Raw genomic sequence first — 23,670 nt, 5'->3', positions numbered from 1 at the left:
CTGCATAGACTTATAAACATACATGCATCTGCGTTACATGACTTGTGCGATATCCTAATAAGACCCGAGCGCATACTTCATCCACAGCATGGCTGCACTAATATAGCAAGGACGAAACTGGCCTACTTTTCAGTAAGATTATCAAACTAAATTCCTTCAGCAAAGTTTACAAAGAACTTGGAAGATAATAGAATTCATGTTCACTAAAAGATAATATTGTTACCCCCTGTTTGATCTCACAAAATACGGGAAAATCTACGGTCTGGTGCTGTATTCCAACGGCACTAGACTGTAGATATTTTTCCGTATTTCGTGAACAATCTGGGAGTAATATAATATCTTCAAAAAGATTTGAGCCAGGTATACCAACTTGATGTGGGGGACAGGACAAAGAAAGACAAATAACAAATGCAGTATATGCAACCATGGGATTGTACACTAACACTGCACTACAGTAAATGATATTAGGATTTTTTTTAAATTAAAATACTCTTAAAAAGTAAAAGTAAATGTAAGTTTTTAGGCTTTTGCCTGAATTCAGGCTTGAGCTTGTAGTCCAGTTTGTAATTTCTCAGCCTGTTTTAGGGCCATTCTGTTGGTCATTTTCATGCTGTTTTTTCAGGCTTATTCAAGACTTTTTGTCAAAAGTGGATTTTCATTCCTGGTTTTTTAATTTAAAACTGTATGGTTAAAATCAACAAATAAACCACAGTATAGGTTTTGTCCTTCCCCAAGATTCCCATGAACCAAATATTGAAATTAATCACTCATGGATAGGTGGGCGAAATTTTGCAGAATCATATCTTTTAATGTAATGCTCTAGTATTTTAGAATAGCAAGTAGAAGTTATAGACCATCACACAGTTTAAGTAAAGTCTTCCAGCCACAGCAGAAACAATAAAGGTCCACTGAGGATAAATTATGAGGAGATTTCTTTAACCCCCTGAGCACTACCTGCTGATCTAACATTGCCTCTGATTGGTCAATTACATGATATCTTCAATTTAATCACCAATCAGAGTGGAGCTTTGCAAACAATTCACCCATTTTGTTTGTGTGGTGAAATTATTATAACAATGTTGCTGATTAGTCCAATAAATAATGAAAACCTGTTTTTAACCAATAGGCAGGTAGTTCTCATGGGGTTAACATACGTAACAAATTTACGCGAAAATGCAATAACTTATTCCAAATATCCATTTAATTTTTTTTAGATCTCGCTCTAAGAAAAGACACAATTCAAAGTTCTACTGCTGGTTGGAGATCAGCTGATAGAGCTGTTGATGGTGTCCGTGCTTCAACTTCAGGGAGCAACAGCTGTACACATACAGGTGAGCAAACAATATATATTTGTTTTTCAATAACACATACAGTAAAGATTCGCCTAAATGGGCCACATTGGCTCCTTTGCCATTGTGTAAATTGGGCTGTTCCAGTTGAAATCCACATTACCCCTGTATCTTCCACAGAGGGAGTATGAATTTCAAATGGAATTAACACATCAGCAGCTCCAGTTGAAACTCACTTTCTCTCTGGGGAAGATTCAGGTTGAATCTTTCTCAAGAGGGTGTATGAAATTCAAATGGAGCTGCCTAATGTGCTCATTCGATTTGAAATTCAGACTCCCTCTGTGGAAAATATTTCCAAAATCTTCACAGGGGTAGTGTGGATTATAAATGGAATAGCCCATTCCATGTACAAATAGAGAGCTCCTTCCTCTGAAAATCCCAAGGTCTTTATTTGCTGGTGGGATTTTAAGGGAGGGCGCTTTTAGTTTGTGCCTAAATTTCCAGTTATGTCGAGCCCATATTCACCATTAGGCAAATCTTTAACGGTATGTAGGGCGATCGATCAGGAGGAATGAGTCTATGTCGACAAATCTCAATTTTGATTTTTGTTGTTCATTATTACTCATTCACACTTAAAGGTGCTTAAGTTTGGTCCAGTTGTGATTCTTTCTACAGTTATGAGTATCTTCTGTTTTATCAAGAATTCAAATTTATTATCAGTGACTCTTAATTTGAACAAGTGCATCTGGAATGGTAATTTCAAATGAGAATTTTTGTCCTTTTTGAACAATTCCAATGTAAAATGAAGATATTTACAATGTATACAGATAATAGTAAATAAAATGAATTAGTCATAAATTGTGTGTATATGTCAATTGAGACAAATATAGGGTCCACAAGTTATAAGTTCCCCCCTAAATACTTTTTAGAATAAATCGAAAAATATTTGAAGAAATGCAAACATGTAAAAAGGTATGTGTAGCCTTATTTGTTTTACACATACGGACCAAATTATAGCATCACACATCATTGCGTTCAGTCACAATGGTTCATTGTGTAAAAAAAGAAACCGTTTTAAACAGTGTTAAAAGTTGCATCTGATTCCATAGGATTCAACTCTCAAACAATACAGTCAGTCAGGTCTATTCATGTGTTTGTTAAAGAAAACCTGACTGCTATGCACTCAGGTGCAACTTTTAAAACAATTTAACCTCTTTTCTTACACAATTAACCATTGTGATGGAACGTAATGACGTGTGACGCTATACCTTTTTACATTTTTACATTTCGTAAAATATTTTAAAAAGTATTAGTGGGAACTTATAAGTTGTGGACCCTGTATCTGAATTTGATGGTTTCTTGAAACTCACAGCATACATTAACCATTGTGATGGAACGCAATGACGTGTGACGCTACAAATTGGCCCACATGTAAAACAAATAGGGCTATACATACCTTTTACATTTTTACATTTCAAGTAAAATATTTTTTTTGACTTATTTTAAAAAGTATTAGGGGGAACTTATAAGTTGTGGACCCTATATCTGAATTTGATGTTTTCTTGGAACTCACAGCATACATGTACATGGAAGTCAAATTTGGAAATCATGATCAAAATACAAACGCACGCAGATGTGCTATCAATAGGGCAATGAACACTTCAAGAAGTAGGGAGGACAGCCAAAATGGTTCAGAGCTCAGCCAAGCTTCGCTGCATTCAAGTAACACATCCTTGCGAAAGGGGTACCCGGCTTTTATCAAAGGCCAAACCCATAAAAGCCTGTAGAAAACTGGCAGGCTTCGCTGAATTTACACACACCGCTCCAACACCAGCTTCGACCAAAAATCAATCAAATCTATTTAACGATCATGCTTGAATTGACACCTAATAATACTGCTGCTTTGCTGACGGCTCTGATACATATCAGCAAACTGGTATACTATATTCTCTTGTTAATATTGAAAGCTCTAGCAAAGCTGAACCCTCAGTGAAGGCAGCAAAGCTTAGCCGAGCTCAGCAAACCATTTTGGCCGTACTCTCTTACTTGAAAATGCAATAGATATAAACTATTTTACATGCGTATTTGTCAATTTTGTGGAACAGTTAAGCAAACAATTTTGAATGAAATATCTCTGAATGTACGTAGCTTAATTGATTTTGTTTTCCTCAACTGACTGTTGAATGTTAAATTTCCATCTACAGTTAACTCTGAGGAGCCATGGTGGCAAGTTGATCTAGGCCATTTTTACAGCATTACCAATGTAAATGTGGTGATATACAATGATGCTGACACATGCCCCAATTGTAGTAAGTATTATTATTGGAAGTACATTGTATTTTGAGACATTTAGCAGAATTTCACAAAAAATTAAAAAACAATAATGAACTTATAGGGTTTATGTGTATTGGGTCATGTTCACTACCATGGAACAAATTATATTTGAGCAGTCAAGTTAGCTCAATCGATAAGGCGTTCGACTATGGTGCGATAGGTTGCGGGTTCGAACCCTGGTGGTGCCTAGTACGCTCTCGTGGAAAATTGAGTTAGCTTGAAATTCCCCTGGACAAGGAACTTACTGCTAATTTGTCTCGTTGTAACCCATACGAAACTCGGGGAGCTGATCCTGGTTGCGATGGTTATTTGTGGAATGTCTAGGGTGTGCACTCTTAAGCAGCAAAGTCCCTGATTTGTTGTTTAATGGTTTATGGAATGATGTGGGGCCGTAGTGGTCAGCGACAACCTGTAAAGTGTGCTGAGGCTTGTGGATCAACGCCTAGGCGTTGTGCCTGTGGGTAGCGCACTATAAATCACTGCGCTTTTTTTAAAAATATCAGTGAAGCAGCATTTTTGCCTGGTAATGGAAACATATTCCTAAAGCGATTCCAAAGAATCACATGATTGGTTAAAATTGGAAAATGTCTACTTTAAAGTTGTTGAAATGTAGCAAAAAGGTTGATACAACATTCAAAGCTCCTGAAGGTTATGTTTGCTATATCATGTACATGAAGCCATATATATTGCAATTGAGCACATTCGCTTATACGGTGAGGTTACCCAAATTGACTCTATATGTGTGCACAATTTGTGTTATTCTTTTTATCAATCATTGCAAAATGGGAGCCTTCAACAGGGGAAGTAGAGGCCTTATCTACTACCTGTACACTTTTTTTTTAAATTTCACTACACATTTGTACTCCATTTAAGTATGGACTCCTAGCTTTTTGTCCTTGGAATAGTAAAAGAATCTTTGTTTTCATAAATACATTGAACGTTTCAGGTGAACTTGCTTAAAAACACATGTAATATATAGTCATACATAAAGGTTCATTTCATATTTTACTTCGTTTATTTCCAAGGATTCAGAATTGAAGGTGCTGTTGTCCGTGTGAGTAAAACATGGAACCCAGATGAACTAAGTAGCTACACACAGTGTGGAAGCCCAGTTACACGGCAACAAGCCAGAGCCGGGATACCTATTGAGTTCAATTGTGAAGCACAGACGGTAGCTCGATATGTGAGTGTTCAGCTGGTTGGTAAAACAGAGCGACTACAGTTGTGTGAGGTTGAAGTGTATGGATCTGGACCAGTTGAAGGTATATAGTCTTTACAGTGTAGGCGCTACTGGGGTGAATGCTCTCCGTATAATTTTAAGAAGGGAACAACTCCCTGGAACAACTCCTGGGGTTTATCAATTGCACATAGAAGTGCTATATACCCATCCAAGTTAATGAAAATGTTGAAAAAGGGTAGGATTTTTAGCAAAGAGCATTTGTGGCTATATTGACACTTAGGGTCTCTTTTTTCTTTTATAACCAGGGCTTGTCTAAATCTGAAGCATTGTCAAATCCTAACCACATACTTCAAGACACTATAGGAGGCTCTTTAATAGGGCGGGTGGGCAACACATAGGGCACCTAGGGTTAATGAGCACTGTATGGCACAAAAGTGACCTCTGGACGCTAACACCACGCCGCCATGCGGCCAATCCGCGCCAGCGAGCAAAAAACGAACACGGTATCCTTTGAACTTTGGGCCTTGGTATTAGCCAGCTGCTTTTGTCACCAAATAGCAAGATCACAGGACGGTCATCATCTCAAATAACCTGTTATACATGAAGATAGATTATTAAAGTCATAATGTACGATCTTTTTTCAGAATTTACCTTTATTTTTTTCAAAACCGATTTTTTGGCATATTTGTAATACTTACACATGTTCTAACTTAAATCTATGAGCAAGCTGTCAAATTCGTCGTATTTATAGTAAAACGGGACAATTTTCTGTTGGTCCGACATAAAGTCATAATTTTTTTAGATTATGACTTTATGTCGGCCACGATCGCAAACCGTAGTCTCGTACAAAACTAGTTATTACGCCCCTCCACATGTGGAGGGAGCGTAACTAAACTGGTCAACAGAGGAGACTAACTCTGAAGCCACACTCGCTGTCCTAATCCAAATAGTGCGAGATGTTTCGAGTGATAGAGGTGAAGATTATGATGTTGTTTCTTTGCAAATTCCCAATGTTTTTCGCGTCCAAATGTATTGGGAACTTTCATAATGATTGTATATTATCATTTTAGAAGAAAAAAAGAAAAATCTAAAAATTTAAAAAGATCGTACATTAAGGCTTTGAAGTATGAATTTCTACAGTTGGTTCTTGTATTGGACTCTTATTATGAGTTGAGGGCCATTTTTTGTAAAATTTTAAGAAGTGGTGATGTCCCAGCACTGGTTGAAGTATTATTTTTTGCCCCGGAGGACCCACTCAGATATATATGAGCTACGCATCCGCTTTAATAAACACGTGGAAAAAGGATCGGATTCTCGCCATCGGACATCGTTTTGGGAATAAGGGGTAAATTTTGCACTGTTTTGACATTAATGGTGTGTTTTTGGAACAGCGCTCAGCGCCAAATTTATTTTTTACCATGTACAAATGTGAAAATTGATGCGGATGTTCACTCCTTAAACCTGCCATCTTTAATCACCATGTTTAGTATTCTTTTGGTTTTAAATAAAGTTGATAACTGACTTTCTCTGCATGAGGTGTCTTGATTTTGCATCCCTGTTCAGTATTAAGAAATGATGTCATTTCATTATTGTGGATGTACAAATTGAAATATTTAAATTTGTACGTCCGCAACGAAAAAAAATAAAGGAAGTCCGCAATGGAGAACATTGAGAAATTTTGACCAAAAGATAAAGACTCTTGATTTTTTTCTTTGCTGGTTTTCTTTAGCTTTGTCCCTCTTGCAAACAAAACTCTATCAGTTTCCATCAAAGATCTGAACACTACAGACATAGAGCAATTGTAACTGAAAAACAAGTAACTCAAAAAGTTATTTTTCTGTGAATACATCTGCACCGGAGGTGTTTTTGTGACCTGTCATGCCAATTAAATGAGAATCAACTACTCAACTGCCCATTAGTAGAACCTAAATTTGGCGTGTAGAGTGCAAAAAAGCCTCAGAATTTTGAATTTAAGATGTGTAGCCCTTTATGGGCATTAAGCTTGTGTCCCTTGGTGCCATTTGAGTTCTTGAACATTTTTGGAAACTAGTGAATTTATGAATGACTGCATGTTGGAAGAATGTACTTTGTTAATTTCCTTGTTCAATTCTGCAGGTTGTGTGGTCCCAAGTATATTGAATGGATATGTTAATAATTATCGTCCGAATGCATTTGTTGAAACCGGAACACAGATCATATATGGGTGTAATGACAGATATCATCTTCAAAGAGATCGGGATAATATGTGCTTAAGTATAGGACAATGGTATTATGCTGATCACCCAAGTTGTGAACCAGGCAAGTGTAATCAAGCTTATACGCTGGCGAAGTGATGTAATAATCGGATATACTACCATAGCAATAGGTGAAAACAATTTTTGAATATACTGCACTGCACTGGTACGTTCACACGGTACCTCTACATTGAACCATATCATGCTGATCACTCGCACCTCTAAGATTAGTATCTTTGAAAAGACCGGTATTGTATTCAATCTATGATTGCAGACATACACAGGTGATGAATGCAACCTGCTTGTAGTGCAACGCGATGTATTCAAAAATGGTTTTCACCTATTGCTATGGTATGAACATAAGTATAGTTTTTCATATTGCTATGGTAGTTAATCCGATTATTATCACTTTGCCAGTGTATACTCTACTTTTCTCAAGATTGTGAACAATAATACGCAATTGCCTTATTTGCAGCGCAATTAACATATTTTTGGCTCCAAAAAAAAAGTTATTTATTTTGGTTGTATTTTGTGATTTTAATATTTTTTTATGGATTGGGAGACTCCCTTGACCTAGACCCAAGTTGCAATCATTTGTGGTTGATTAAAAAAAGTGGGGGGAAAATCACCAAAAAATTACAAGTTTGTACCCAAAAGGGGTAAAATATGTAACTTATGGTAATTTCAGAATCTGTTTAAGATATAGAAACCAATGCATTGTTAGATCTTTAATAAATTATGAAGTGAACACAAGTTACAAATCTGCCCCTTTTGGATACAAACTTGTAATTTTTCAGTGATTTTTTTATCCATATTTTTTTTAAATCATCCATGAAAGATTTTGGCAAATGGCTGTAGGTCCAGGGTCTCTCCAAATCCGCAAAAAAAATAAAATAAAAATAAGGTAATATAGCAGCTCAACTTTCAAAAATGCCTCCTTTGGTCTCCATGGACCAGATTGTGTCACATACATGTATGTACTTTTAATAACTTTGAGGTGGACAGGTAACTTGTTATGGCAGTTCAAATTTATTTCTGTTTCAAAAATATATTATAATTATTATATAATTTTGTTATTAGATAAGGCAAAAAAAAAAGAAGGTTTGTCTCAAAGCTCTTGCGCATTTGTAAAATCATGAGATTTGGAAAAAAAGGAATGCAGAATTTTTTTTATTTCAAAAAAAACAATTTTTTTATCAAGGAAATCAGATTTTTTTCTCCAAATACCATGAAAAAATCGGAATAAAAAAAAAAAAAAAATCGCATTTCGTATTTGTTTTCAAACAACTCGTGAGCTTTGAGACAAACCATTATTTTTTTTTGGCCTAAAAGAAAAAATAATACAATTTTCTCACCAAAATGTGACCCTTGCAGGCAAGTGTAATACTTATACTTTATAGTCTTGTTAACGTCTTATTTCCAGATGGTTGTTCTTTAAGTGGTGATCCTTACTATGGTACATTATACACACAATCTCCTGCCCCTCATGACACTATAATTGCATACAGTTGTGATAATGGGTATGAGAAATCAACTAGTGAAGACATAAAGTGTAAATATGGACAGTTGAAGCCTCAAGACTACATGCGTGCCTGCGTTCTAGGTAAGTATCACACAGCGTCATCATCCCTATATCTTTGAGTCAAAAATTGCCGTGATAGTACGGCGAATTCTCTCGTTTTTCAACAGCTACGCATGGCGATTTTGTTCGAGATAGGCGGAGCGACTCAGGATAAGCATACCATTTACACAATATGACTATCATATGAAATACCACAGAGTTTCTATTCTACACATTATTACGATTTGCGCATGCTCAGTATCCCATATGATGTTCGATTTGTTGTCAGGTAAAACCCAGGTTTTGTTTCCAATACACTAACTTGAAATGCAATACACTAATTAGCGGCGATTGCTGTTTACTGTGGATATATTTTACTGCATTTTATCCGTAATAATTTTTAAATCGTTCATCAAAATTGTGATATATTTAACTGTTTGAGAATTACAATTATATAAAGGAACACGTTTAGCCCATTCAGCTAAGATCCAGGTGCTTGTATAGAATATTAAATCACAAGTCTAAAGCAAAATGCATAATGTAAACTTTTTTTATCTGTATCAATAATAGAATATTGATTTCAATATAATTGAATACATTTTGAGTTTGTACTTTACCACTGAGCGATCTAGCGATCGATTTCTAGCCAATCAGATAGGACTCCGTTTCTTGCGTTCGGTGAAATACCATACCAATCGCCCGTCGCTCACCAACGGAGTATGGAAAAATATTTATAATACAGGGTGTCAACACTGTGTATCACAACTCCCGATGTCAGGAAAATACAGAACCAATATATTATTTTGTTTTGCCTGATAAAACACAGCTCGGTCATAATACATAAGTTTGACCTAATTGGAATTAAGAGTTACTATTCTTTATTCAATAGCATTTACAAAGAAATCAATGGATGAGGTGATTTATTTTGGTGGGCTGGGAAATAGTAAATTACACTATTGTGAATAAATTCCGCAATTTCTGGAAAGAAACAAAATAATTTTTGTGTCACCTGATGATATAGAGTACACCATAGTCTAATTTATTTGTATATATAATGCTTGTGTGTATCTTTTCATGAAACATGGTGCAAGAAATGGACCTTTTTGGTAAATTCCAATTGCGCCAAGTTTGCGGGTAGACCTGTGATGTTGTCACGCCGATGCGCACATCCTTGCTGTGCAGTTCACGGCTTTGAAATGCGCAGTAACAATGTTCGCTAAATGATTTGCACGTCAGGGTGAAGTCAAATGATGATTTCTTGTGTTTACCCGCAAAGGTTTATGGGAATTAAAAAGGTCAATTAACAAGTTTGCAGCTTAAATGTATTTCAAGGTCATCCAGGGTCAATTTCAGTCAACTTTGCAGGAATAATCAACATGTGTGCCCACCTTTTGGAATGCTATTTCAAGGTCATTTATGGTCATCTGAGGTCAAAATAGTAAAGATTGGATCTGTGGATCATTTTAATTCATTAAAAATACAACTTACATGCTTCCACCAAGGAAATTGTGAAAGCCGGCGACACTTGTGGTTTGAGAACTGTTTTGATCGATAACCTATAATTGCTTTTGAAATTTGGTTGGTGATCTGAGCTAGTTTTGGAAAAACACTCTTATTTTTTTCTACTTGGGCAATTCAGCTTGTAATTAATAATACATAAAAAATAATGATATTAACAGTCTAGAATTGTCTGAATACTAAGTTATATGAGATTCACTTCTCGTGAACATTGTCTTTTCAGCTTCTTGTACAGTGCCACAGCTTGCAGAACATGTTCAAGTAGTCAACAATGTCTTCTCGCCAAACGACATTGTTCCTCATGGACAAGCTGTATCATTTAAATGTGAGGCGGGTTATAGATTGGATGCAAATGGCTATAATACATGTTACCAAGGAAGATGGTATTATGGTGATGTATCAACTTGGAGGTGTAATCCATGTAAGTAATAGACAATACTCTCTTTCATTAATTAATTAGTAAAACGAGTATCATGTGACCAAAAATAGTTTTAACTATTTTGCTTCAGTGGTTTTTGAGATAGCGCTTGATATTTTGAGAAAATTTCTATGTAGAAGCCTGTGGCTAGCATGCAGAGAATTTGTATTAATTACAAACCTTTGTTGTGCCACAGTGTTAATTACGAAATATGTCATTCTAGTTAGCATTGTGTATATATTTATTATATAGATATTTAGTAGTGGTTGCAAATTTGGGGTCGAAAGTCCATTTTTGGTAATTTTCTAGAAATGAGTCATTTCCCCAAATTTTGAAGATTTAGATCTTTGTGTTATGGTTTCTATATAAAAGCTAATAGTATATGTAATTGGTGCAATATATTGCCATAATTGCTCAGAATGTGGTAAAAGCACCAAACTTGGCACATGTGTTCTTTGGGCTCTACTGATCATTCCAGGGATAGTGCCAAAAATAGCAACGTATTGCTTAGCAACCGTTGCTAAGGAAGGGAATTACCTTAGTAACCAGTTAATTGGACCTTTCCAATCCATTTTAAATGATTTAGAAAGGTTGATATTAATGTTTCAGAACATCAGAACTATCAAATAGACTATTCTAAGGTCATTAAAGACCAAAGAAGCCTTAACAACAGTTGCTAGGCAAACACATTACCTAGCAACAAGCGTTTAAAGCTACATTAGTCTATATAATAAGGCATATCTATGTAACTGACCAGGAACTATACTATTGAGCAAAATATTAATAACTTTCAGCCATGCAGTTAGTTGAAACAATAGTGTGAAACACACATCTGATCAAAACAGATTCTGCTGATACTTGAAGACAGCACATTAAAATTTAGTATCCAGTCATTTTCAAGTTCATATCACCTTAAGACTGTTTGCGGACCTTTGCTACTGTTAATTAGGCGTTATCACGATCGCCCTTGCATGTGCAATATACAGTGCTCTTTAAGAGTGCTCTTACACATTTACAATCTCTACATCTGCTCCTACATGCACACTTCAACAACTTTGGACAGGACACTCTAGCTTCTGGCAAATGTGTCCACAAGGGCATCCACTGTTCTGGACAAGTCTAACCCCAGTCAATAGTGCAGGCGATGGTATTTGACAATATGGCACCGTAGTACTAGCCCAGATATGCCCCCTTGCAAGACTGCTCTTCTAATATGTTGCTGTAAAGCAGCCCTGGTGGGAGGAAGAGATGACATCTGACGCCCTTTGTGTGTAAAGAGAAGCTTTCGTTGATAGAGGTGCATGTTGCTGTCCTGTCATAGAGAAGTAAAGAGACAGGACTGTCTCTTCAGATATTTGCTCTGGTGAATTGTGCAGCTCATAGAAGGTTGCAGTGAATTCATCATGTGATGCCCATACTTTCCATGCAGTCTTCTTTCCCACTTGGGCAAATTAGGATACAGTGTCGCAGCCTGACGTATGAAACACCAGAAGTGTCGGATTTCAGTGGTTCAAGTGATGCACATATCTCATGAGCAGGGATGTAGCGGAAGTTCATGCCAGTACCAAATTCAATCCAAAGTTCTGTTCTTCTTAGCTGTGCCGGCAGAGCAGCTACTGCAAGCACAACTACGTCAGTATCTACTGTTCGAACGAGGATCCTTTGAAAGCCCAGCATGATGGCATCTGCAACGTAAACCATGATTCTGGAATCAGCTTCTTCATGGTTGCAAGGACCTAAGTTGGTCATTTCTCGAGCAGGGGCACTGAGTGCAGTGTCGCCATTGGTAACAAATGAGAGACTTTTCTGTAGTTGTACTCGTTAAAAGTTCACTGTTTAGGAGTTTGAACAACTCTGACATGTTGTCGTTAAAGCGGACGAACTGTTTCCAGTTCCTTGGTACGGGACTAGACAACTCCACACGTCTTCGTTGAGTTGGTCCTGTACTACGCCTTCCTCTGGATTGTGCTTTTAGACTGTTGTCGAAGTACTGGTCCCACACAATGTCTACTCTTTGAGCCTGATTTTGTTCCCTCTTGATGTAAGGAACAAACACCTTTGCTGTGTAGTCACCAAATGTCTTGCATCTGATAGGTTTCAGAATGCTGACGAGTACCGCACCGTCCATGATGCTCACAATATCAGTTCTTGGCTTGCATTAAATGTAGTCTCCACATGTTGCTCAAGACAATGCATAAGGTAAGACTTCGGCAACGGCAAACAAAGCTGCCCATATGAAGATATAGATGGTGGAAATGGGTCCGGTGGTTCTCGTGACTGAAAAAATTGTCCAAGTCACCATCTCTTGTCTGGCATGCAATATACAGCCTTGAGAAGAGAGGAGAGTCTCTGGGTAGCATTCGTTTGCTCATGGTGGTTTGTCTGACATTCTTGCTTTTTGCGACAATGGATGCTTCAAACTCAGAAATGACGCCTATGAGTTCTGGCCCAGCTACAGCCTATCGCAAAAGAGCGTCTGCATCCTGTTTTAGTCCAATTATGCCACCTTCATCTTTCATCACTCTGTTATTTTGCTCATGACCATGGTCAATGGCGATCAAGGAGAATTTTCTCTGAGACTTGGCCAGAACGAACTTGCCATTCCGGAATTCTTGAGCAACATCAGGATGGGTTGCGTCGAGGATGCACATATCTCTTACATGAACAGACATCCATCGGGCATAGTGTGTGTGTTTTAGACTGAAGAACCAATGTGTCAGCTTGGTTAGTGTGTCTACATACAGATCAAAGTCTCATATGCGCAAAGAATGCACACATGCCAACATTAGCAGCTTCAACTCAAGTGTTGTGTACCAGTACTGAGGATGCGTATCCTTCCGTCGTGTACACCGGCAGCTGAAACTCTCTGGGGGACCTTTGGGGAGGTTGTCCAAATACACATCGTATGCTGTCCTCAGGAGGATGTGTAATGCACAAGCAGTAACTTGATGGGCATGTCAGGTATGGACGACATGGGATGCAATTTCTGCCTCTTGTAGAGCGTCCACCCAGCAACTACCTTCCAACCAGTGGCCCAAGGCTTTGTTGGCGGTCATCTCTGTGTGCAGTCCCCCAAGAAGCAGTACAAACTTGTCTTCGCCATACAGATTGTCCATAGACCATTGTAGCTGCTTCATTTTGGCAAAGAGAGGTTGCTTGTTATCACTGGAGTCTGACCAGAGTTGGCATATCAAATCAGTGACGCAACATTGAAGGAGAACCGGCTTCGTAAGCAAAGAGGGGCAGCATTGCATTTATATTTGGTTCTGGTAGATGACTGGCATGATTATGCTGCCCAAGATATGCTGGACTCGGAGGATATTTCATCTTCCTGCAGGCTCTCAACATGCCGTAGCCAGACATATTCTTTCTCCATCTCCTTACTTACATGTAGATTCTTGCAGGATGATGTCATGTTACCAGCAGTAAGGGGAACATAGACATCTCTTGAAGGTAGACATGTAGCTAGGCTTTATCATAAGAAAGTCCTTCACCTTTCTCTGCCCCTTCTGAGGTGTAATATGATGGCTGATACCATTCCCGGTGTCATCAGTCATGGCATCATATTTGGTTACATTCTGAAACAAGGATGCTTGTGCTGTGAAATGAAACTGTGGAGGTGGCTAAGCTTGGATTATGGTCTATATTGTCAGCCGCTGCTGTGATAAATTTACACTTCCACATTAAGACAGACTGGTGATAGTACTCACAGACATTATTGCCCCATGGCACGACCATATTAGGCTGATATACCAAGAGTGTAAAGGCTACCGACTATATCTTCTTTGCCCTGGTCAGTGCATGTGCCTTAAGTCCCAGATAGACCGGTAGTGGTGTTGCCCGATCTTTGCTGTGATAGACGTGTGGTACCCACACTTGTTCCGCCGCCTCTTAATGCTGTTGGACATAATCTGAGCAGCTGAACACTGGTTGACTGAGGCATCTATTGCTTGTCTAATCCTGATTAAGATCCTTGTGTACCTAGCAACTATCACAATATAAATGGAGATGTTAATTATACACATTAAAACCAATCATACTGTTGCACTGGTTGCTTGGGAAATATGTTAATTTGTACTGGTTGCTAAGGAAAATTGTGTCTAGTAACGGTAAACCCCTATTAAAAGTACTCCAAATGCATGTTAACATGAAGATTGATATGTTAGGCATAACAATACAGGAGCACCTGCCATATAATGTGTTCTCTGAACGCCGTATATGCTGGTTTCTATGCAAAATATGTTGCCTAGCAACCGTTGCTAAGGAACACATAATTCAAATTGGCACTACCCCTGAAAATGTTTGTAATGTTGTTACGAGTACTTGTGCCAAGTTTCATGCTTTTACCACATTCTGAGCAATTTTTACACCAATTACATACACTATAAGTGATGTTAATGCCAATTTCATGCCAGGTTGCTGTATGTTGTGATGTGCATTGAGCATGATGTCCGTTTCCAGTAACATTTTATTTTATTAGCATATTTGGAACTGTGTCCACCTGCCTTGTGGAACAAAGGTCCACTACTTGTTATATAAGGATTTTAGCAATAGCTCCATTACTCTGTATAAAGTTGATGATAATAGCTCTATTTTTGAAAAGTGCCTCCTTGGACCTGATTGGATCATATTGTGTCCCATGACTTGCCTCCTTTTACTTTTAAAGATAGATGTATCCCAGTAAAATGAAGTTAAAGATTATCTTCTGCAAAATCCTTACTTGTTATTAAGTTATCACATGGTTTGAACTGGGGGAGTAAAACTTGCTTTCCTAGAGTAAAGACACAGCTTATTTTGCTCTGAGCTTGTTGTCGTGTTTAATTGCTACCGAGTTCTATTTGAACTTGCCTTCAGTTTTGAATTTGTTTTTAAACTGCAGCATGTAGTTTTCGCTGTTTGATTTTATATTTTGTTGTCTGTCTTTGAAGAAGAGCAGTTTATCTGCTCGAAACATCGTTTTTTGTTGTTGTCTGTTTGGTCTGCTTATGTGCACAGTGATTTTCAATATTTGTACACTTTTGTACTGTTTTCCTGACACTTGTGGGCTAATTGGCAATTTTTGGCCATGGAACTTTGCCTGTACCCACATTGGTTGTTTGGCTCTCTATGTCTGCTTATGTGCATAGTGATTTTCATCACTTGTTCCAGTGCACTTTTGTATTCCTATTGATCGCTGTTGTTTTTGCAGGTTTAACACTTCTGTGGGGCTTGGAATTGGTCATTTTTGGCTATCGAACTTTACCTACTTCTATGCCTACATTTGTTGTTTTTGTCCCCTGGGCCCCTCTGCATACTGTCTAGTCTGTATTTTGTTTCCCCACATCAAGTTGGTATACCTTGCTCTCTTTCTTTTCTGGGGGAGTTCGTTTATCTGAAGTGAATACTCTATGATTTGTCACTTTCTCACATTCATCAATCATCAATGCATCTTTCTGTTATTATACAGTACCTTGTCCACAGCCTTCTTCAGTAGCGCATGGACGATATGAGTTTGTCCGAGAGCGTGGATTTTGGGAAGGGGCAGTTATTCAATACACATGTGATGATGGCTATAAGGTCAACGGTGAAGCACTCTCTCAATGTACAGATGGAAGTTGGAGTTTTGCACCTCCAACCTGTATGGTGGAATCAGGTTAGTTTATTGTTATTGGAAAATTGAAGTTATTATTGCAAGACAATTTAGGAAGCCCTATAGGGCATTTCGTGATCCACAGCATCATCCCCCACTTTTCTCAAAAAAAATAGTGATTTTTATACCCCTGCATGGAAACCTCTGGCTACATAATGTTTTACAAAAAATTTCTTGCAGATTAATTCGTTCAGCAAAAATATCGTGAAATTTGAATTACATTCTGGTATACCAGAACGAAATTACAACACATTGTCTATGGAGCAGTGTAATACACATAATCATGCATAACTCGCGAACGCAAAAATCGCAATCAACCGAAATTTTGGGAATAAGCTTTTTTCGCAGATATCTACTGAAAAATATCATAAAAAGAGGATGCTAGAATCACAAAATACTCCTTTAGGTCGAGATAACCAGACACTTAGAGGGAAAGGCATATGGTTTCAATATGTGAGATCCCAAGGTTCATTGTAATGGGTTACTCTTAGTATATATTTTTCTACTATGTGCATGATTTTCCCCTGCAATACATATGGGAATATAAATGTGACCAGTGGCTTACTTGATTAATTTCCTATATTACCTGCATAAATAAACTATTTTTAAGCAAAATTACCAAAGCTGGAAAAATATGGCCTGAAGGCTCCGACTTACTGGGCAGATCAATGCTCTTACCCTTTGCGACTTGTGATAGTATTTCAGCTTTAAAATTGTCTGGAAACTACTTTGCATCTCACAAATGTTATATTGTAGTTCATTAGGTCTTGTAAATCTTAAATCCAGATTAAGAAATCAAAAACACTTTTGGGGGTGGGGGGGTGAGTTATCTAAGGGTCAGGTCATGCTCATACCTGTCCTTTGGCAACTTTCCACTTGAAATTATCTTCAAAAGTCTAAAGCATGTACACTTAGAATTTGCTTCACTTACAGTGACAGAACCTTTTGCTATATCATGCCCAAAAGTGGAATATATAGGCTTGTTAAGTTCACCAGAAGTATTCAAACTGCTTTAAAATGTGATGTTAAAACTTGTTGTCATAATCAGGCAGTGATATGACCAATGTTTAGGAATAAGGCAAATCCTCTGACCCAAAGCCTGTTAAAATTACAGTGGTTGCAAAGAGAATCGCTCTCTCAATGCAGAACAATTTACTCAAGATAATTATATGCATGTTTTATTTTATCATAAACAATGTGAATAAAGTTAAGAATGTCTAAAAAATGTGATATGTAGGAAAATACTTCTATGCTATTATGGAAGTGCCAGCTATTATATGAGCAACTGAAACCCTGAAAAAAATCCAAAATCAGTATGTAATTTCCCCCCTAAAGATCCATATCCCGAAATAACATTATATTTACTTCCTGAAATACAGAAATTTCTTGAAAACCCCTAAAATGTAAGAGGATTCTAGGATGTAAATTTTTTTAGACCAGTTGTATTGTATAATATGGCAGAATTTCACACGTTTGTGTGTTATTTAAAAGCAACATGGTAATCACTTTTTTTTCCATCCACAATTATTCAAATAATCACAGTTATTCTTCATATTTTTACTAGTTGGGGCTTATTCTTCCATCCCTTTGCCTTTTTTACAGCAAACAGACGGTGCTATGTGCCGCAAGTTGACGACGGTAATGTGTACTTGTATAGTACCTCAAATAGACAACTACTATATCAAGGTACTAGTTTACCACATATGGCTATGGTTAACCTCTACTGTGATGATAACAGAATTTTTAGCAGTAGATGTGAAGATGGAGACTGGAGTGTGAGTTTGCAGCAGTCTTGCATCAAAACAAGTAAGACCTATGGTTGATTTCTTGCTCCTTAACCTATCTTAAAGAGGAAGCCCCGCTTGGCCAGTTCGCCACAGAAGAACTGACTTACTTTGATGACAGACAGAACAGAATTTACATGGATAAATTTTAACCTTGACTAATTCCCTAAGGAACTTGAATCAAAAGTGCTAGTGGGGCTTCCACTTTAACCTAACCTGTTGTATATTTGTATATATGAAAATAAACAAATGAATGAACCAGAACAAATTAGTCAGTTGTCATGAAAAATTTCATATCTTTTTAATTTTTACGCTCAAGTTTATTTCAATACTGAATACTGAATACTACATGAAAGACATCTTATATGATAGTCAATTGTGCAAATAACGTGGAGTTGAGTTTATATATCGTTATGAATTTGGCATTCGGCTTTCGGTAAATTCATTTTACGCATTCATTACTTTTGAATTTGAGAATAAGGGATCAATGCTATACATGATAGAGGGCAGCATGTCAATTTTTTTAACGGAGATCAGATGATAAGTATTCAAAAGAGGGCGGCATACAGGGTTAGCATGTACAGTTAGCATGTAGCCAGGACATGCATAGTGCATAATAGGCATTCTTGTTCACAGTATGCGACAAGTGATAAAAACAATATTATCACAAAAAAAAAACCCAACTCATACCTCTAATAAGTTATAGTACAGACATTTTATTAAAATATAATGCACTGTCCACTGCTGCGCTATATGGCCAATATACCATATGGAACAAATCAAATATTGGAAGCTAAATTATAAGTATGTTTCCTATTTCACTTTTCACTATGCACATTACAGCTTGCACACGTCCAGGTAGATCATCAACAGCTGTATTTCAATACATAAATGACACCATTGAGTTACAGGAGGACAACAGACGCGAGTATCCAATAGGAACTTTCATAATTTCAAGATGTCAGGATCCAGGAAAATGGAAATTTACACCAGCTGCGAGTATTCGGCGTGAGTGCACAACAAGTGGATGGACTGGGCAGCAACCACGATGCGGTAAGTAGACTGTCAACATACATACACAAAACTTTTCTGGCATGTGGAGAAATACACCAATGGATCACAATTTGCGTACCTACAAACTGTCGATACCATGGCACCTGTTACAGATGGGGGCACAAACCCCAAACTGTATCACTTACTGCAGATGGATATATACTGGTTTTTACAAGCCGACGACGGATGTCGGCTTGTTCTGTCTCTTCTCAATTCTTTCTTCTTCTTCTTCTTCTTCTTTCTTTCTTTCTTTCTTCTGGCAACCGCAATCAACTGCATGTAGCTCCGCAAGGGATTGACAGATTTCAACCAAAGTTGACCCAAATGACCATTGGGCTAGGCCAAACCTTCCATTTGACTTTGACCTCGCTGACCTTTGACCTAGCTATAATGGTCAAAAATGTGATTTCACAAAAATGCTACTCCTTCCACAAATTTCATGCAATGATCATGTGACTCATGCATATGAATCAACATGTGGCCGTGCTTAAAACTTCCTAAAAAGAATTGAGGTCAAAGGTCATTAAGGGGGTCATTTCCCGTCTGAAAGCTAAAAATATTCAAAAAATCACTGTCTTTACAAAATATATAGCAGAGAGTCGCCATTAGCACACATGCATTGCTACTAGCCAGGGTCTTTAGGATGCCTACAAGTTTGGGGTCAAAGGTCATTAAGGGGTTACTTCCGGTCAAAAACCAAAAAGTTAAAAAAAATTTTATCTCAAAATGTAAACAGACCAGAATAATATAACCAACATACATGAATTAGTGTTCCCTGATGTATGCATGGTATTTTTATTTTGGGGGTCAAAGGTCATTAAGGGTCACTTCCTGTTTTAGCTGAATAACTTCAAGAATTTTTATCTCAAGAACTGAACATGTTAGAATTTTTTAATTAAAATTGGAACAATGCATTTTGTCGGTGTACATAAGGTTTTTTTTTTTACATTGAGGTCAAAGGTCAATAAAGGGGTCAAAAGGTCAATCAAAAATTTTCAAAAATCAAAATCCATGTATAAGTTCCGATTAAGCTGAAATTCACCAGGAATATTTCTTATGACATCCTAAGCACAGTGCAAGAGCAGTTGACCCCATCCGTAACCCAGGGGTCAAGTTATAGGGGTCAAATTGCGGCTTGTATTCAGCGTCTGTTGACTCTAGTTATTATTTTTTTTGGGGGGGGGGTTTTCTTGAAAACCTTTTTGGGTGGTGCGCGGATTTGCCAGAAATTTTTTAAGTATGCCTCCGCACGATAAAGTGCAGGGTACCATAGTATTGGTCACATAATACATTTTCACATTAAAATTGCACATTTTTGCGCACCTCATGCGCATTTGTCCCAGAAAAGTCATTCTGGGACCCGGTCAGTGGGTAAGTAAAAAAAGGTAAAGGAGACGATCCTGTATAAACAGTGATCGGAGTGCCCATCTCTCTTTCATTGGCGATTGGGCCAGACTCCTCCATGTATAAATGTTGCTATATAGGGGATCGCTACACCTCCTCTACAGCGAGTTTGTTACCTTCCCAGCATTTAAGAATGCCGGTACCCATTTAAACACCTGGGTGGAGAGGAGTAATCGAGATAAAGTGCCTTACTCAAGGGCACAACACAATGGCGTTGCCGGGCTCGAACCCACAACCTTCTGATTATGAGTCAGTGCCCATTCCGCTAGGCCACCGTGCTCCCTTATGGTCAGTGGGAGGACTTGGGAATTGTGTCCACTGAGGAAATTTTGCCCTATACGCCACTGATAAGTTTCAGCAGTTGCAAGTAACAACATTTGTATTTAGCTGTGGGTCATGTCATATTTTTCTTATGAAATTTGGGTCACGGGAAAGAAAATTGTGAAGCCCTAGCTTATGGTATAGCCTTTCTAACAGTAATGACAATTTTGATTATCCATGTATGGATTCCTCACAAAAAAAAAATGCAAATCTCAGTCAACTTCTTTTTAACTCAGGTTGAATGATTCAGCTGGCCTTGGCAACTTTCTGTCTTATTAAACAAGGAATGTGTGGTTCATGTATAATGGTGTTTGTATTTATAATACACGTAGGTAACATTTTCATTTCAAATCAATGTTGTAACCCAAACCATAATGTAGTTCTTTACCTCTGTCTTCTTTTCAGATCCAGTTGCTGCAGAGATTCTCTTACGGGGGAGAAAATTCAATCAGGTTTATAACAATGGAACTATTGTTTTACAAGCACATCATGGTCCTGCCAAAATTTTGTGTAAAGTACGCTCAAATAGCTATCCTTCTTTAACTGCGCCACATATAACACGGATTCAACCTAGACGAGGCCATTATGGAAAAACTCGGGAATCGTATGAAATGTATAACCTTGGAGCCCCACAGCCAAGAGATTCTGGGGTGTTTACTTGTAGCCATGACAGGAAAGAAATATCAGTGAATATACAGGTAAGAGGTAAGTCATTGTTTGAAAACTTTTACTTCTACAAAAATGGGAATACAATACTTTTTGAAGTGCATTCTGCTGCTTCTGCAACATTAAAAGTGTGTTTTCAGTTGTTTTTTAATTGAAATGTGGCCAAATCAGATTTAAAATTTGTTCTTATAATTATCTTTTGTGGAATGTGTAGAACTTTCATATTATAGTCCGTCCAACCAACCCTGGGATCATTCACTTGAAGGGATAGGATGTTTTGAGGGGATGTGTACTTGTCTAGATTGTCGAGACCTACAATTTATCTTTTAAAATATTCATTAACCGCCCAGTGCGCTTAACTAAGTCATTTTGGGTGGGTGCTTATTTTTTACATTGTTTACATAATTGCAAACGTAAAAAAATGGCCAAAAATATTCATTCATCATCATCAATGTTTCAGACCATAATCCAGATTTGCACAGATTTAGTCAAAATTTTTAGGGCTGTTTTGATGAAATTTTCTTTTTCATACATTTTTGGTACTTTAATCATGCATTCCATCATGCATTTGTGTTTTAGTGTCATTTTGGAGATAATTTTTATTCTTGTTTCTACATTTTTTGTACTTGTATGCTCATCTCTCACAATCAAATTTATTGGTATAGATCATAACACAATTCAACATTACAACAAATTATATACATTTGTAAAAGGAAACATTTTGATACCTGCAGAAAAATATTGTCTCACATATATTTTCCCCAGCTAGTATAATGCATAAGATACAATAATAATATAATGCTAGCCACCCAGCCGATACTATGTTATATTGCAGATGTTCGCTGTGAAGACCCAAGCCATTTCAATGGAGTCGTGACTGGAACTGATTTCCGCTTGACACGAGTGGTTACGTTTTCTTGTCCAGCTGGGACCTTAGAGGGACAATCTTCACTAACTTGCAATCATGATGGATGGTCAGCGGAAATACCAACTTGCCTATGTATGTACTTAGAGAATAAAAGTTAGGATTTTGTCTTTTGCCTATCCAATATCGTGTCATAATGGATGGGCTGGCCAATATTTTGAGTAGTGGATGCCGGCGCAACTACGATAAAAATATTGGCCAGCCCATCCATTATGACACGATATTGATAGGCAAAAGACAAAATCCTATCTTTATTCTCATTCTTATTCAGTTTAATGTAATTTTTGCGAGAAAAACTGCTTTTTTTCAGAAAAAAATTAAGTTACTTTTGTGAGGACATCCCCGTTGTTTTAAATGAACGAAACCATCACGAACATCTAAGCCGCCGAATCGCTTTTTAGTTCTCGCATGTGTATCACACGAACGCATTATCGCGCGATCATTGAGGAGCAACAAGCGTGCCGCCGTTGCGTGGCAGCGCGCGCCCTGACTAATATCACTATCAACTAATGTGAGATATTATACACCAGAAAATCAATCAAATTACGTGAATTCTTTACAAGACGCACCCATTGAAGAAGAATTATATTTGAAGCTTGATGTTGGTACTTCTTGGTGTACAGTACACCCTTGTATGAGATCTATATGAAACATTACTATGCTACAATTATGTGATGTGATCAAGCAAAATCAGTCGGAAGTCGGAATTTTAAGATATAGCCAAAAAAGGAAATATCTACTTTTGTTTCCTATTGTTTTGGCAATTATAAACTGTTCATATCTTTTGAACTGGTTGTCCAATTTCAATGGAGCTTTCTTCAAAATGTAGCTTTGCAAATGCTTGTTACAATTCAATAAGAAACTGAAAATTGAATATAACGTGAGCACTCATTTAAAATGTATATTATAGAAGTGAATGTACACGAATTATTTACAAAACTTGCATGTTCTGAAATAATCGATATATCCCTCAAGACGCATTTTAATGGGCTTTATGCTGTACCCAAAATGTCTCTACCACTGCGCAGAGAGAGGTCGAATACGCATTCAACTACGTGTAAACCATAGCACGCATTCTTGATTTGGGGCTTTTGTGTAGAAATTACTGGTTGTCCTAAAGCTATGTAGACTTAACTTGCTATATAAGTTATAAATAGTCATCCCTGTAATATTTAGCAAAAACTCGAAGATTTTAAAGCAAAAATAACAATATTGGCCTATATTTTGCGTATGATTTTCCTGGATTTTCTGATTTCACGGGAGCGCATTCACATTATTAAACCACAGCAATATCATGTGGGGAATGTTTGTCCTTATTTTGGTATCACTGGATAGAAGATACCTACAGCTATAC

At 37.4% G+C, this 23,670-nt stretch overlaps 1 protein-coding gene across 1 annotated transcript in view; it reads left to right on the top strand.

Annotated features, from left to right (window-relative positions):
* The window catches only part of LOC140139192 (sushi, von Willebrand factor type A, EGF and pentraxin domain-containing protein 1-like), an 80,353-nt gene that overhangs the window by 43,729 nt on the left and 12,954 nt on the right, over nt 1-23,670 (top strand). The window contains exons 19-29 of the mRNA XM_072160973.1: nt 1,215-1,331; nt 3,494-3,598; nt 4,649-4,885; nt 6,919-7,101; nt 8,461-8,640; nt 10,340-10,537; nt 15,981-16,166; nt 17,766-17,969; nt 18,791-19,000; nt 21,131-21,430; nt 22,227-22,391. Coding sequence (XP_072017074.1) covers nt 1,215-1,331; nt 3,494-3,598; nt 4,649-4,885; nt 6,919-7,101; nt 8,461-8,640; nt 10,340-10,537; nt 15,981-16,166; nt 17,766-17,969; nt 18,791-19,000; nt 21,131-21,430; nt 22,227-22,391 — 2,085 coding nt within the window. The remainder of the gene's footprint in view (nt 1-1,214; nt 1,332-3,493; nt 3,599-4,648; nt 4,886-6,918; nt 7,102-8,460; nt 8,641-10,339; nt 10,538-15,980; nt 16,167-17,765; nt 17,970-18,790; nt 19,001-21,130; nt 21,431-22,226; nt 22,392-23,670) is intronic.

Source organism: Amphiura filiformis, chromosome 18, assembly GCF_039555335.1.
Source record: "Amphiura filiformis chromosome 18, Afil_fr2py, whole genome shotgun sequence".
NCBI lineage: Eukaryota > Metazoa > Echinodermata > Ophiuroidea > Amphilepidida > Amphiuridae > Amphiura > Amphiura filiformis.
This window is presented reverse-complemented; position numbering and strand designations above follow the sequence as displayed.